The sequence below is a fragment of the Buteo buteo genome, chromosome 5, assembly GCF_964188355.1.
Source record: "Buteo buteo chromosome 5, bButBut1.hap1.1, whole genome shotgun sequence".
Lineage (NCBI taxonomy): Eukaryota > Metazoa > Chordata > Aves > Accipitriformes > Accipitridae > Buteo > Buteo buteo.
Genome location: NC_134175.1, coordinates 12,479,994 through 12,493,965, shown reverse-complemented (window position 1 = coordinate 12,493,965; position 13,972 = coordinate 12,479,994). Strand labels below are relative to the sequence as shown.

The 13,972-nt window shown below is 39.7% G+C and overlaps 1 protein-coding gene across 9 annotated transcripts in view; it reads right to left on the bottom strand.

Moving 5' to 3' along the window:
• The window catches only part of AGAP1 (ArfGAP with GTPase domain, ankyrin repeat and PH domain 1), a 395,049-nt gene that overhangs the window by 177,576 nt on the left and 203,501 nt on the right, over positions 1 to 13,972 (bottom strand). For all 9 annotated transcript variants that reach the window (XM_075027850.1, XM_075027851.1, XM_075027852.1 and 6 more), the window contains one exon: positions 13,613 to 13,705. In XM_075027850.1, coding sequence (XP_074883951.1) covers positions 13,613 to 13,705 — 93 coding nt within the window. The remainder of the gene's footprint in view (positions 1 to 13,612; positions 13,706 to 13,972) is intronic.

Below are 13,972 nucleotides of genomic sequence, written 5' to 3'. Positions count from 1 at the left end.
GGTTAAACCTGCAAAAGTGTGGCCAGATGGGTTTTAACTCAGGTTAGCCTGAGCAAACTTCCCATTCTAGTTTAGTCTACCACATTGCCCTTGTCTTCTTGGTTATTTTAAACAAGGATGAAAAGACAGTTTTTGAAGCAGACGCATAGCACTGGTAGAGACAGCACCCAGTGCATTGGCAAGAATTTGCTATCAATAGCGAGCATGAAGGAACAAGGAAAGTCTGGCATGTGCGTGTAGTTAGGACAGACCAGGATGATTTGGCTTCTAGTAAGTGACTTGCATCTTTGCAAATCAAATTTCATTTAGTCACCAGCTCCAGACCTTGTCACCTTTCTGATACTCCTCTCTCTACTGGTGTTTCAGCTTTATCCTAGGGATGGCTAACACAATTGCTATATGTTTGCTTGTGCTTCCAACACTATCAATAACGGCATTGCTGAATTGCACCAGCCCTGGAGCTGAACAAAGCTTGGTCCTCCTTCCAGCCAGCTCAGACCATGGTCTGACTTTAGCTTCTGTTTACGATCTTACAGACCATTTTCAATCCACATCACAGCATTTGGCCAAAAGCATTTGGATAAACTCTCAACTAAGATGTAGCGAGGCAGTATCAAAATGCTTTACTAAAATCCAAATATTTTACATCTGTTATGCTTGCTTCATGCACTTATTTTGCAATTCTATCAAAAAAGCAATTGAGTTTTTCTGGCAAGTTTTAGTCTCTATAAACCACTCTGTGTATTCCTCATGGTTATATTAAGCTGCTCAGGAAAACTAAATCCTGCAGCTGTGTGTTTGCATTACTTTTGTTTTCTCCCTAATACTGGTTACAAGGCTCATTTCAAGCTTTACAGCTCTAGGACAACTGTAAGTGAAATATATCCATGTCATTTAATCATATCACTCATCTCCAATTTATCGTAACGAGAAGGATCCTTTATAATAAACACAACATTCAGTTATATGATTCCTCGCCTTGTACTAACTCATGCAAAATAAACTAAGATTTTATCTTATTTTTTTAAGAATTGCACTACTGAATTACTCCCTTTAAATTCAAAATATTTAAGTGCCAACATCTGGCCTGTCTGCCAAGACTGCTCTGAAGATGTGTTGATAATTACTGCAGTCAGAAGGTTTTTGAAGAATAAAAGTAAGATTAGAGAAAACAGTATTTTAACAAATGTGCAAGGACTTCCATAGTGGGTATTTTGAAGATCAATAACAAAGCAGTTATAGTCAGAGTACCTACATTTCAAAGACTCCCTGCTCCCCCCAAAGTAATACTCCTTCTTCATGCCATTTACTATTTTTAATTTCCCATTGCTACTTATACTCTGGATAAATGTGTTAAATACTAACAATGCCAATGCTTGCCTTTTTTCTTTTTTTTTAAGAAAAAAACCCAACACCAAAAATAAAACAAGAGACAAGGGATGTTGGACCAACACCCCAATTCGGATTCACGTGCAATCACCACACAATTAAAAGGTAACAAAAGAATTATGAAAATATTTAGAATGCCCAAAGTTTGCCTTGTTCAAAAAATTAGGCTAAAGGGCTCTAAATGCGTGCTGTTCAGTTTACTCTTTTGATTGCTTTACCACTATGTAAATCAATTTGTTAATGTTCCTTACAAAATGCATGAGCCAGTTATACTGACAAACACACAAAGCTCATTCGTAATTAGCAGTTAATTAGTAAGAAGGAACAGATGCTGTTAGAGTTTCAGCAGGCGAACAGGTTCTGTAAACAATGCTTATAAATCTAAATGAATTTATTAACCACAATGCAACTGTCAACATTCTGCTGGCAACCATACAAATATGGTGGAATCCCCAAAACATCTTTACAACTTATTTATAATCATTGTGTCAACCGAAGTCTATCAGGCAGTCTCACTTGCTAACTGTCATAAGCTTTCTACTTAATCTTGTTATGTCACTTCTCCGGACTAATTCCTCATGCCCTCAGAGGAAGAGCTCCAGTCACCAAAGCTAGCCCAGATGCGCACGGACTCACCTCCAACACACAGCGGCCCCTTGAAACAAAGGCATTTTTGCAAGAGGAATGTTCGGTTTGCACTGGTACCTTGAACAAGCTTCCATGAACTGAAAACCAAGGAGCATTATGCACAGCTCTGGGAGCACATCTTGGTCCTGAAGGGTTTGCCGTCATTTTCTTTACATTCATTATCAATTGGTGAGAGATCGCTACTACGAAGGCATCTCCAGATCTTATCCATTAAAAATAACTAAAGATCAAGTATTTCCACTCTCCATTTATAAAATCATGCACCCAATATGCCAGCAAGTGATGCCGTAGGTTGGTTTTTGTAGGGGTCGGCATTCGGAAGATCTCGCGATGTCACGGAAAGTTAGAGGGTTAGTCGCAGCCTTGTGATGTACCTGTAACCCCACTTCCCCTTGTTAGTATAAAAGGAATTAACTGCGCAATAAAAGGCGGAAGTTGGCGCTCACACTGTGTGTGTTATCTGTCTCTTTCCCTGGTCCGGGCCGACCATTGATCTAAGCGTGGCACCTTGATATGTAGCGAATGCTACAGTTTTTTTTAAATTATAGAAGTAGATGGCTCAAATAAAAAGAATGTCTCATGTAAGCATTTTCTAGGTGTGACTATGAAAGCAGTATCTTGACACAACCACCCCGAGTCAAAGGCTTTTGGCCAGGGGCCAGTTCTTAGCCTAAGGGCAATAGTGAAGATACCTTAGTGACCTCATTGCTGTCAATCTCTGCATGTCACATCGAGATGCCACCTTGACATATTGCACTATTTCAGCACCAGAAAATTCTAATAAATTTTTTAAAGTCGTATTACGGCTTGCTGTATTGATGTTCTCTTTTATACCAACACTGCTTTTGATCATTCCCTCTTCCTCTCCCCCAAAGTATTCCAACACCTCTTCACCATGTTCTGTACTCGCTTTCACCATGCACTCCAGGATTTGCAATACACCAGCACACAAAACAGGATGAGAACATCCCCAGTGTATTAAATTCTCCAAAGCTTCACAGGAGAGACTGCATGGCTTGCTTTCTGCAGGCTCCAGTCCTACTCACTGCACTGTTAGAGGGACCAAAAGCATGGAGGTTGGGGGAACCCATTCTCTGCTGGCATCAAGCACTGGGCAAAAGAAGATGAGGACATTCATGATAGACCCCCAGAAAAAACAAATACTCTTCCTTCTCTTAGGAACACAGCACTGGAAAACAGATCCTTGACTGGTTTATCCTAAAGAGCAGCATCTGTTCCTTTTATACAGACATAGTCAGGTGGATTTTTTTTGCCTTTTTTAAAATTAATATTTTATATGAGAAGCTCCTGCCTTACTATTTCTGTAGAGACTGACAGGTCTTCTGGCACGCTCCTCCTTCCTATTTCCATTCTCCTTCCACAGTCTCTCAAAGGATGCTTAACCCAATCAACACTATTCCAAACAAAAGCTGGAATATCTCCTTTTGAATCTTAATGATGTGCAAGAGCTATAATCACACCTGATGTGTCAGCTAGGAAATCATTAGCTACTAGTCAAACGCAGCAGTTTTTCCTTGTCTCTTTTAAGACACAACTAAAAGCATTACATTTGGATAGGATTAAAAAAAAAAAAAGAGGACAAAAGTTGGAACACCTTACTGGCAATCATAAGCAAACTACGAGCTCTTACAGCAGTAACATGGATATCAAAACATTAAGTACACAACAAGCTTTCATAGTTTTTTCCTGAAGTTGTTTTATACTATTACCTTCTATCGTTGCCCTAAAAGGCAGTGTTCTCCTTTTGCTCACTTTGGAGGTTGTGTCATACAGACAAATGGAATATCATTTATTAAATTGTGTGCCCCCTGCCAAAATCAACACTTAAAAACTTTTAAATACATTTCTTTATTAAGTAGAATTCAGTAAAAAGTAGAATACTGTGTTTACTGTCACATGCATTGCACCACAAAGACAAATTTTTGAGCTGGGAAGAGTTATGAAGCAAGACACCTTGAAATAAAACCAGTTAATTCATTCACAAACCACCAGCTTCTTTCCGTTGTGAGGATCAGAGGCTTCCATTTGCTTCAGGTCACAGTCATAGGTAGTCAAAAAAATGATAGTTAATTTCTCTGAAAAGTTTATTAATAATATCTTATTTATAGATATTTAAATACACCTGTGGAGCAGCTGTAGGCTGCTCACCTCGGTCTTAGTACACTTGGGACTATCACTGCACAACTTTTGCAGGTATTTAGAGATAAACTAAGGATGGTTTACAAGATGGGAGACAGAAAACTCATTTTAGGCACTCTTAAATACTAGGAGACCAATTAAAAGAAACACAGTAGAAATTCAATCCTTATAAGCCAAAGACCCAAATTCCAGCTTTCTCCTGCAACCCTCAGACAATCTCAGGAAGGCAAACCAGTAGAATACAGAAAGCAGGAGGAAGCAGATGACTCAGTGGGACAGACTGACAGAGAAGGAAGAAAGAGGAATTGTCTCAATCTGAGAGATGTTGAGGTTCCTGTCCATGCCTGCCTGCTTTGGCTAAGGGCCAGAAAGGGCCATTCCCTTGGACTGGCAGGTAGAAACCTTAACCTCAGGCAGGGAAGGGTTTAACGGCTGGAGCTCGCAGGGTTGTGCCAGCTGTCCAACAGAGCAGCGCACTGAGCTGAACTACATGGCATCCTCATCTCCTTCCACTGCTTGATATCAGAGAGGCATAAATTAAAGCAAGCTTCCCAAAACCGCAAAAAAAAGTCCATTAAATCCAGGAACTTTTTAATGCTATTTTATTCCAAGTACTTAGGACTACTGCTTTTCTTGGGATGGTATCTGAAAATCCATCAATGATAAAACACACAAAACCAGCTTTCGCAGTCAAATGAAACATTATTCCAGGCAGGTACATGTAGCTGTAGCCGATCCTCTGATGTAAGGGCACATTTGATCTAATTGGAAAAAATATTTCAAGTGCACTGGGAATAGTCACTGTTAACTGAATGCAACAACGAAAAAGGAAAAAAGAGCATGCAGACCCGAGGGAATTACCAAATCAATTAACAACTAATTCAGGAACTAATTTCTGTATTGCCTCTTAGCACAAAACTGTATCTTTAATTTCTCCTGCAATAAGCATCACCATGATAGTCCTAACACACTCTGACGCTTTAAATGAGTTTACAAGTATCTCTTTTTGATTGGCTATATAACATTATTTCTTCACAGTTCAATGCAACCACAGCCAAGTGCTCTGAAATATTTAATTATACTGGTAGCTACCAGTTAACAATTTACAGAACCACAGTGAGTACAAAACATTTTATAACTAGTAATCAGCTAATTAAAAACACAGCAAAATGTGTATGTTCTGATTATAAACAATTGCAGAGGAATTACACAGAAGATTTCAGCACTAAGAGTATTTGGCTAAAAACCATACCCTCGTGTTTGTACAAGCAGATCTGGGTACTGATTACTGTGATTAGGCAGAAGTGTGACAGAGGAAATTACACCTCACGCTAGATATAAATAAATAAAACTATGTCATCTGCCAGTTCCTTGTAAATCACATAATTTCTGAGTTCTGGAAAGCCACTCTCCGGAGACACTGATACTGGCTTGCAAACAACTATCTAGAAGCCTACATGAACATCAGTAAATAAAACCCAAAGCAGTAGTAGTTTTGGTGATTGCTTTGGTGTAGAAGAGGGAAGAGAAGCAGCACCCCAGTGGTTTGGGTCTCTTGTGTCAGTGAAACGGGTTCAGTACAGGAGCTCTGCAGGTAGTACCTGTGCAGAAAGGCGTGTTACAGAAGGCACATGTATAACAAAGGCAAGTAAATCCCAGAGTCCTGTGCGCCCTCCAGATGTTTGCTGCCATCCTTCTTTTGCAACCCTTTTGGTCATTACATGCATTAGCCATTTTTATTTCAAAATGTAACCTGATTTTGAATGCAGATAGAAACCATAGGATAAGCCCTAGCACTCAGCAATGGGTGGCAGGGCCTGCTAATGCACTAGCTGTAGCATCGTGTGTCTGTCCTGCTCGTGCTATACCATTTTCCTTCGCCCTGTCAAGTCGTATGAATTAAGCAAGAATAGATGCTAAGATGGTTGCTTATTTGTTCTCTCTTTTGGTAGACTCAAAGGAAACATTTACATTCAGGAAACCTGCTGCAAAAAGCATTTGTTGTTTATGACGGTGGCGGGTCTCGGGTCTGACACTTGCCTGAAGCATTACAGTGCTCTTCTGCTAGTGAGGACGACTAAGGACATCAGTTTGACTGACTAGACGTGGCAGACGATCTCTTTTCAAGACCTATTTCCAAGACACTGCCATACTTGCTGAACTGCTCTAACAGCTGTACAGACAGCCCTGGGTATTTTAGGGGAAAATAGATTTCAGGTACGATGTTCTTTCTGGTTCAATGAGAAGGACCAAGATAACACAGCGTTGCATGTTATTCCATACAAGAATCATGTAACTGTTACTATACACATAAACGCCCCAGCTAGGGCTTAAAATTAAAATTAGGAAGAGGAAAAGCACGAGTCAAGTAGAGGCAGGACTGACCTGCACCTGTAGGGAACTGAAGAGAAGGCAGCAGCTGAGCAGCAGACAGACAGGAGGTCAGAAAGATAACACAGGGCAAAGTCTATTAAAATCCAAATTAAGCTTTAGAAACCTCTTTTTTGAAGTTGAGCAATGCAGACTGATAGGGAATAAATGTGTTACAGTCCCACCTATTTGGGCTAAAAGGTTACAAAAAGACAACTCTGGAAATTTAGTGATCAGAAATAAGGGAACAAATGTAAATGGACAGCCTAAGCTTGGACAGAAGGACGGACGGAAGGACGGACGGAAGGAAAAGGGTTGGTACCTGAAGAACCTGCCTCACCTTGCAGCAATCCTCATCACCCTCCACCACACAGATGGCCACTGCAAAGGGTTTGTTTGCTCGGGCTGGAAGAGGCATGCTGCTTGAGTTTACTAGCAAAGCTTCTCCCCAGACACATACCAAGAGTGAATGCTAAAACTAAGTCTAATAAAAACAGTTTGAGATAAACTACATCGAAATTCTCTTCTTTCACTTGAAGGGCACTTCCTAAAGTCCTCAGGCCAGTGGCTGCTGTGCAGGTGTTGGCAATCTAAGTGAGGAGTGCCCAGGTGAGACTGGGCTGGGGGGGGGGGGGGGGAATTAAAAAAAAAATCATTGAGAAATAAAGCAATTCCCAATTTCCCAGAGATTCTTTCCACAGAGCAGCATGCTGACAATGTATTAAAAGAGTTCACTAGCAAAAGAACTTAATTAAATAAAAATTCTGTATTTTGGCTTTAAGTACATCTTAAAAATAGCACAGATTTTTCCCTGAATAGGAAAGTTTTTGACAAATTGCTTTGGTTACATTCTTCTAAGACTAGGACACTTGGGAAAGGATTGAAAATTGACAACGCAATGGCCAGGCTTGAAACAAAAAAAGTTAACAGGAAATTCTCAGGAGTACACAACTCGATTTAAAAGTTACTTAACAATTGCTGCTAAGGGATCATAAGTCGCAACACAACTTCTCAAATATTTCAGAAGCTACTTAACCAAAGTGACATTTTTTTCATGCAAAGTTTGACATTTGTTGAAAGCATTTTCAAGTAGTTATCTTTGCCAAATCTAATGATATGTTTTTATAAAAATCAGATGTAGGTTGTGAAGTTCCAGTTTTGTTTACACCCGTCTTAAGGAAAAACTGCAACTTGTGCATCCAGGAATCAAACTCTTCTTCATGAAAAGCAAATCAGTGATGCCACCCCCATTTGCTGACAAAGCCCCTATCTTAGCCCTGACCTAAAAAATATTTGCCATTTTTAGTTCAGAGTGGAGGGGGAAAAAAAAAAAAAAAAAAAGGACAAAGTACCTAATTTCATTAAGTTACTTTAATGTACTTAAATACGCCAAGCTGGTAGGCAAAGAAGGTCATTTGAAATATCACCTAAAAGTAAAGCCCGAATAAGATATTCGACTTTCTCCATTAATACAGCCATTTGCAAACTGAGAGAAGCGAATGGATTCTGAAGTTCACCTTTGCAAGTCATGGATGGCAAATTTTTCACTATGTCATCAGCGTAACATTAACCATTAGAACACTTATTTTTAATCCAGACTTCAAGTTTGCTATTCCTAAATGATCCAGGAATTTGGGGGCACAAGAGGTGCAGCACCTCCCATGGTAAGCCAAGGGTTGAGGCAACCCGTCAAAATCCATTTTGACCAGTTTTTAGCAGAAGAACACTCAAGGTTATATAGTTGGACTATATAATAATATGAGCATCTGTGATTAAGTGCAAGTGGCAAATAGAAGGAGGTCTGAAAGCAGAAAGTCAAGGCCAGCTCTTACGTATTTATTTACACTCTAATCTGGGGGGGATGGGGACAGGAGAGAAAAAAAAAATAAAAAAAGAAAGAGCACACAGCTGCCATCCCAAAAACAGACCTCCCATCTGCCACCCACGATTTGCATGTCACCTTCTCCAGGCTCATTTGTACTTCATTAACTGCCATTGACTTAACAAGATTTATGCAAATGACACCATAGGAGCTCGCTAACTCCCACTGCAATCAAGTGATTATGTATGTACAATTCTCCACAGCAATGAAAAATTAATACATGACAAGCCCCCTCACCGCTGAGCTGAGCTTCTTGCTTTTATTTTTCTTGTTGTGCTTTTTTTTATTTGAATATGCACTACTGATAAAGATTTAGCAAGACCACAGAAAACAAAGTAATCTTCCAAAAATGCTACACCACCCCACCACCCCATCCTAGAAAGTATGTCACCCTAAACTGTACAGCCTAATATGTGCTTCAAAATACTCACTCAGGCTACCAGGAACAAGTCTTCGTTTTCAGAATAAATGGTTTTGAACAGAGGATACTCCAAACAGAATAAGCCATTCACCCTAAGTTTGCTTTAAGGATAGCATTAGCAATGCTGCAGAAGATAGGTAAAATAATTTTAGTTTAAGCACCAATTTCTCAGAAGTTCAGAACTTTCTATGGATTTTAACTTTGGGCTAATACTGTTCCAGACATTTTCTGACTCCATTTGATTAGTAGAAGATATTAAAATAGCACACAAGTGAGACTTTTTCTTCTTTTTGGAAAATTATGGCATTTGCAGTTCTCAAAGGATGCTAAAAGCACAGCATTTAAGGCATGCTGATCCTGCTATGCATGCAGAAGGTGTTTGTACCTCCCTGGGAAATTGGCCTTCCCAAAATTTCACTCAGCTTAGACTATTTTGGCACAAGTTAGCGGCCACAGTTTAAAAACACACCTGCTCTTCATTGCCTACATTTTGGGTTTCTGCTGGGAGCAAGAAGGTTTGTCAGAACAGTTTTATATGACTTAACCCAATAAAACCATATTTAGCACTGCAGTGAAAAGTGTATTTTAACATTTAGAAAGGACAGAAAGAATAAGAACATTAACTCTTTTCGACCAGATTGCTTTAAGGATAAAGCCCTGAAGGAGCGAGGTGTTTCCTTGGAAGGAAATATGCCATTTACAATTTTACCTATTTCCCCCAAGCTCCCAGGGATACAGGGACCAAGAACAGGAACTCAGGAGCAGGCTGCAACTCTTGGCTTCTCTTGACCAAAACCCACACTAAACCCTAGTAGCTGTGCGGGTTGGTATCTGGGTCCCAGAAAGGCTGTAATACAGAATTATAAGCAACTCTCTATGCCAGCACAGCTCACTTCACAAGATGTGTATGTGCATTTAGAGAGAAACCAGGAGAGAAATTAAATGCCCCTACAAAAAACCCACTCCTCTACCGGTTTAAACTGTCTCCAAATACACAAAAGCATCACTTTGATGACAGACATCAACCATAGCTATGTTGGTTCAACAGCTCCAGTACAGACCTGATGTATGAAAAAAATTGTAGTTGAAATGAATGACAAACTCCTCATCATCACATTTTCTACATTTCCTAGAGAGCTGGTTTTTTTCATACATTTATTCTGTGCTCTCCCCACCACACACAAACATACTTGACTAACACCAGCTCTTCCTCCCCTCTTTCACGTGCCCCTCTAGTGCTGGAAGAGATTGCATTTTTTCTCAAAACCAGAACATTTCCAATCTCCAATTAACTTGTTTTGGTTTTGTTGTTGTTGTTTTGTGGGTTTTTTCTTTTTGGGGGTTGGGGGGTGTTTTTGGGTTTGGTGGGTTTTTTGGTTTTTTTTTTTGTTTGTTTGGGTTTTTTTTGGTTGGTGTGGTTGTTGTTTGTTTGGTTTTTTTTAAAGTTGGGAAATACTATTTCAAATTTTTGGGAGACCCTGGGTAGATAACAAGCCACAGGCACCACAAAATATACTGGATAACTAAGTCATTGATTTCAACATTTGAATAGTAAGACTTCTCTTTTATCTATTCGCTTTTTTGTAATTACTTTTTCTTCAAGTAGCAGTGAATTGAGAACACAAAATCCATCATATTTGAGTTTCAACCATAAGTTTGGTGGTGGGTTTTGTTTTTTTTTTGGGGGGGGGGGGGGAGGCGCGGAATAAATCTGCTAATAAGCTCAACCAACACAACTGAAGCACTGATCTGCACGTATGACCTTGGACTTCTGCCTTGCATCAGAAGAAGCACAGCCTTGCCAGCAGTCCGTGTAAAGTATTGCTGGTATGCATATAGAGTAAGAACCTACCAAGAATAAAACAAAGTACTGACAACAGATATTAAAAGGGTCTGGTCACTACATGCTTTTGATGATGTCCCAAAGACAGAAGAAAGAATATGTGCACAAAGCTGGCAAAGGCATTTTGCTCAACCGCAGCTTAAAAAAGTCAGAGGACGTTTAACATAACTGGAGGTTACTCATGATACTAGCACAGGGTAGTGCAAAGTGACTTTCAGGCTAGAAGGAGGACAAACAGTGGAAAACATGGTGACAAAAAGATTAAAAGGAAGAGGTTTTTAAGGATATAATAAGATAGCTCTCCCACAGCAATACTGTGAATACTACAATCTGCATCCAACTTCCTGAAAACAGACTCCTCTTGCTATTCCCTGACCATTTGTCACAGAAGCATACCATGATGGAAGGGGCTTCTCCTTAGAAGCACAGTAGCATGACACACTAACATTTTTAGGTCAAAAAGTTCCTTTTCACATCCCCCTGTCTTATTCACAGTTAATGCATAAAATAAGAGACACCAGCAGGAATTTCTACTACCTCAAAGAAATCTCCAAAAATCTGGCACCTGTAGAGCCCACCAAGAACACAGTCGTATCAGCAATTTAACTCGGTGCCACCTCTACTGATAGGAAGTCTCCATCTAAATAGTGGCTAGACAAAAACCTATCCTCTGGTCAAACTTCAGGAGCCATTTCTGCTTGGAATAGTGTAGGTTGTAATCAAAGACCACTTCAAACTAATGTACATTTTTAAACTGTAATGAAACATCGTCAGTATGAATACATACTGTATGTCAATTTTTAATTAAGTGTTTCCACATCAAAAAAAGCATTTTTTTCCTACTCCATCTTCTTTTGCTTCAGTGGCTAGGTGGCACTGGTTTCCTACACCTTACTTCAGACTGTAACCTCGAAAACGTACAAACTCGAAAATCCATTCTCTTCACATGTAAGTATGATGTGAAATACCACTGACAGCAGCCATCCTACAGCACTGCATGCCATTCAGCCTCCCTTTTTCTAGCACCCTTCCAAAACCCTGATGAATAGGATGTATCTGCTGACTACAGACATGCTCAAATATTTGCTGATAATTGCTCATATGTGACAAAAGGAAATTACCATAATTGCGATTAATAACAAAAAGTACACATTCCCAAAAGATTGGTCATACTCAGTATACAAGTAGGGGGTGCAGGGAGAAATTTTCAGTACAGAAATTCAAGAGATTGTAGGGGATATTTCATTACAACATGGTATAGGGCAATCATACTTAAAATGCTTATCTTACAATACTCTTTCTACAAGTGCATTTTTAATCATATTAATTTCATACAACAGCATTTTAGAAAAGAACAGTATGTATGCCTTGAATAAATATTGAAAAGTATATTCCTCAGTTTTTTATTCTCAGCTGCATTCGCAGACACTTTTGTTTAATTAGCATTACCCAAAAAGAATTCCAGCCGGTCTAACCCATCTCATACCACACAAAAGCTGTAGAAAAAAATTCTAGCTTGTTTTAAATGCCTGGAATCTCCTCCACTGAACGCAAAGCCAAATCCTGAGCTTATCTGATTTCAAACTGCTCTTCTGAATTGCAGTGTGTTTGATTAAAATTTGTCTACTAGAGATTCACAGACACAACAGCACTTTGGCTGCCTGATAGTCCCCAAAGGTCTTTTTAACTGCCTTTAAGAAAGAAAATCACTGCAAACAGTTAACGGTACAAACACCATCTCACCCCTACTTCCAAAAAGAAAAAAACAAACCAAACAACAAACCCACGAACTCCCCAAAGCACATAAACCCACCCCCAACCAGGAGACCCAGGGCTACCTGGCAAGATGAAGCATGGACTGAGGACGGATTAGAAGAGGTAAGTGACCCTCCAGAGGGTAGGAAAGCCACGAAAAGAAACTGGAAACAACCGTGTGGGAAGAAAATAAGCTCCTTTCGCTCAGCAATTTTGCTATCTCCAGCAAAGTAACTCACAGAGAAGTAAATACTTGCCAAAACTACCACAGAAACTATTTGTAAGCATCCCGTACAAATGCTTAGAGTGGTGTTCTTAACTGTGTGAATTCAGTGTAATTTAATTTGAGAAAGTAAATGATCTCATTCACCCAAATACTTCGCATCAGATGTCCGCATTGCTTTTGCCTTTCAAAGGAGTGTTCACAGCTACAATTTAGCATTGAGTTTCCAGGCTAATGAAAGTGCATCTAGGCTAGTAAAACAGACCAAAACAAATCCTTGAATTCAAGTCCTGTTGTGTAATGAGGAAGTTTAATTAAGGCCACACATTACAGCTGTAAACGTTCTCTTATATAATAAGGTCTAAATGAAACTGAACCTAATCAAAGTTACAATTCCTTCATTAGCAAATTACAAACAAGAACGCACAGCTGACACACCGGCTATGATTATCACAACTAATTGCCTCGTTGTTACAAACCAGCCTGAAACTGTGTTCAGATGTCCGTCTGCAGTAGCAAATTAGGGCCACATCAGGCTATTTCTGCGATCACAAGGGGCTCTTGTAGAGCGATCTGATTTACCCTGCCGACTGGCAGCACACGGCCCAATCAAAGCCCCCTCTACAAAGGCAGCTTTGAAGCCAGCACAGCCTAGAAACCCGCTCCATATGCAGGCCGGCAGACTGCACTTCATTAGGCCTGTTGTCACATTTTCCCTCTTCTTATTCTAATGATCCTATTTTAATACACATAGGAACCTCTCCTAATTGATGTCAAGTGAGTGACTTCCACATTCATCACCAGAGCACATCAAACGCGTCTTGGCGCATGGGCCTGCCATCAGAGTGCTTAAGACCCGAGGTGTGTCTCCAACTATGGAAAGCAAAAAAAAAAAAAAAAAAAAAAAGTATTTCGGCATACCTGTTTAATTGGGATTGCGCGACCGCTTCCAATGCTATCTGTTCTGCTCTCCAGGACCTTCTTCTCTTTGTCTGGGTCACTCCCTTTCCGAGACTGCAGAGCAAAAAGAAAGTTTGGGCTCCATTAAACATAGCGGTTCACACAGAGAACGCATTTTTTTTAATTTTTCTTTTTTAAAGCAATTTAAAAAAGTATTTTGACACATAAATATAGACCCAAAGGCCGAGACTTAGAATCTACAAAAGTACACAACTGTCCCAAAATATGAATACTAAAATACTGCCTGTAATTTCCAACCATCCACTTGTTTGAAATGGCATTTGGGTTTAAAGAATTACAGTTTCACTGCCTGAAGACACA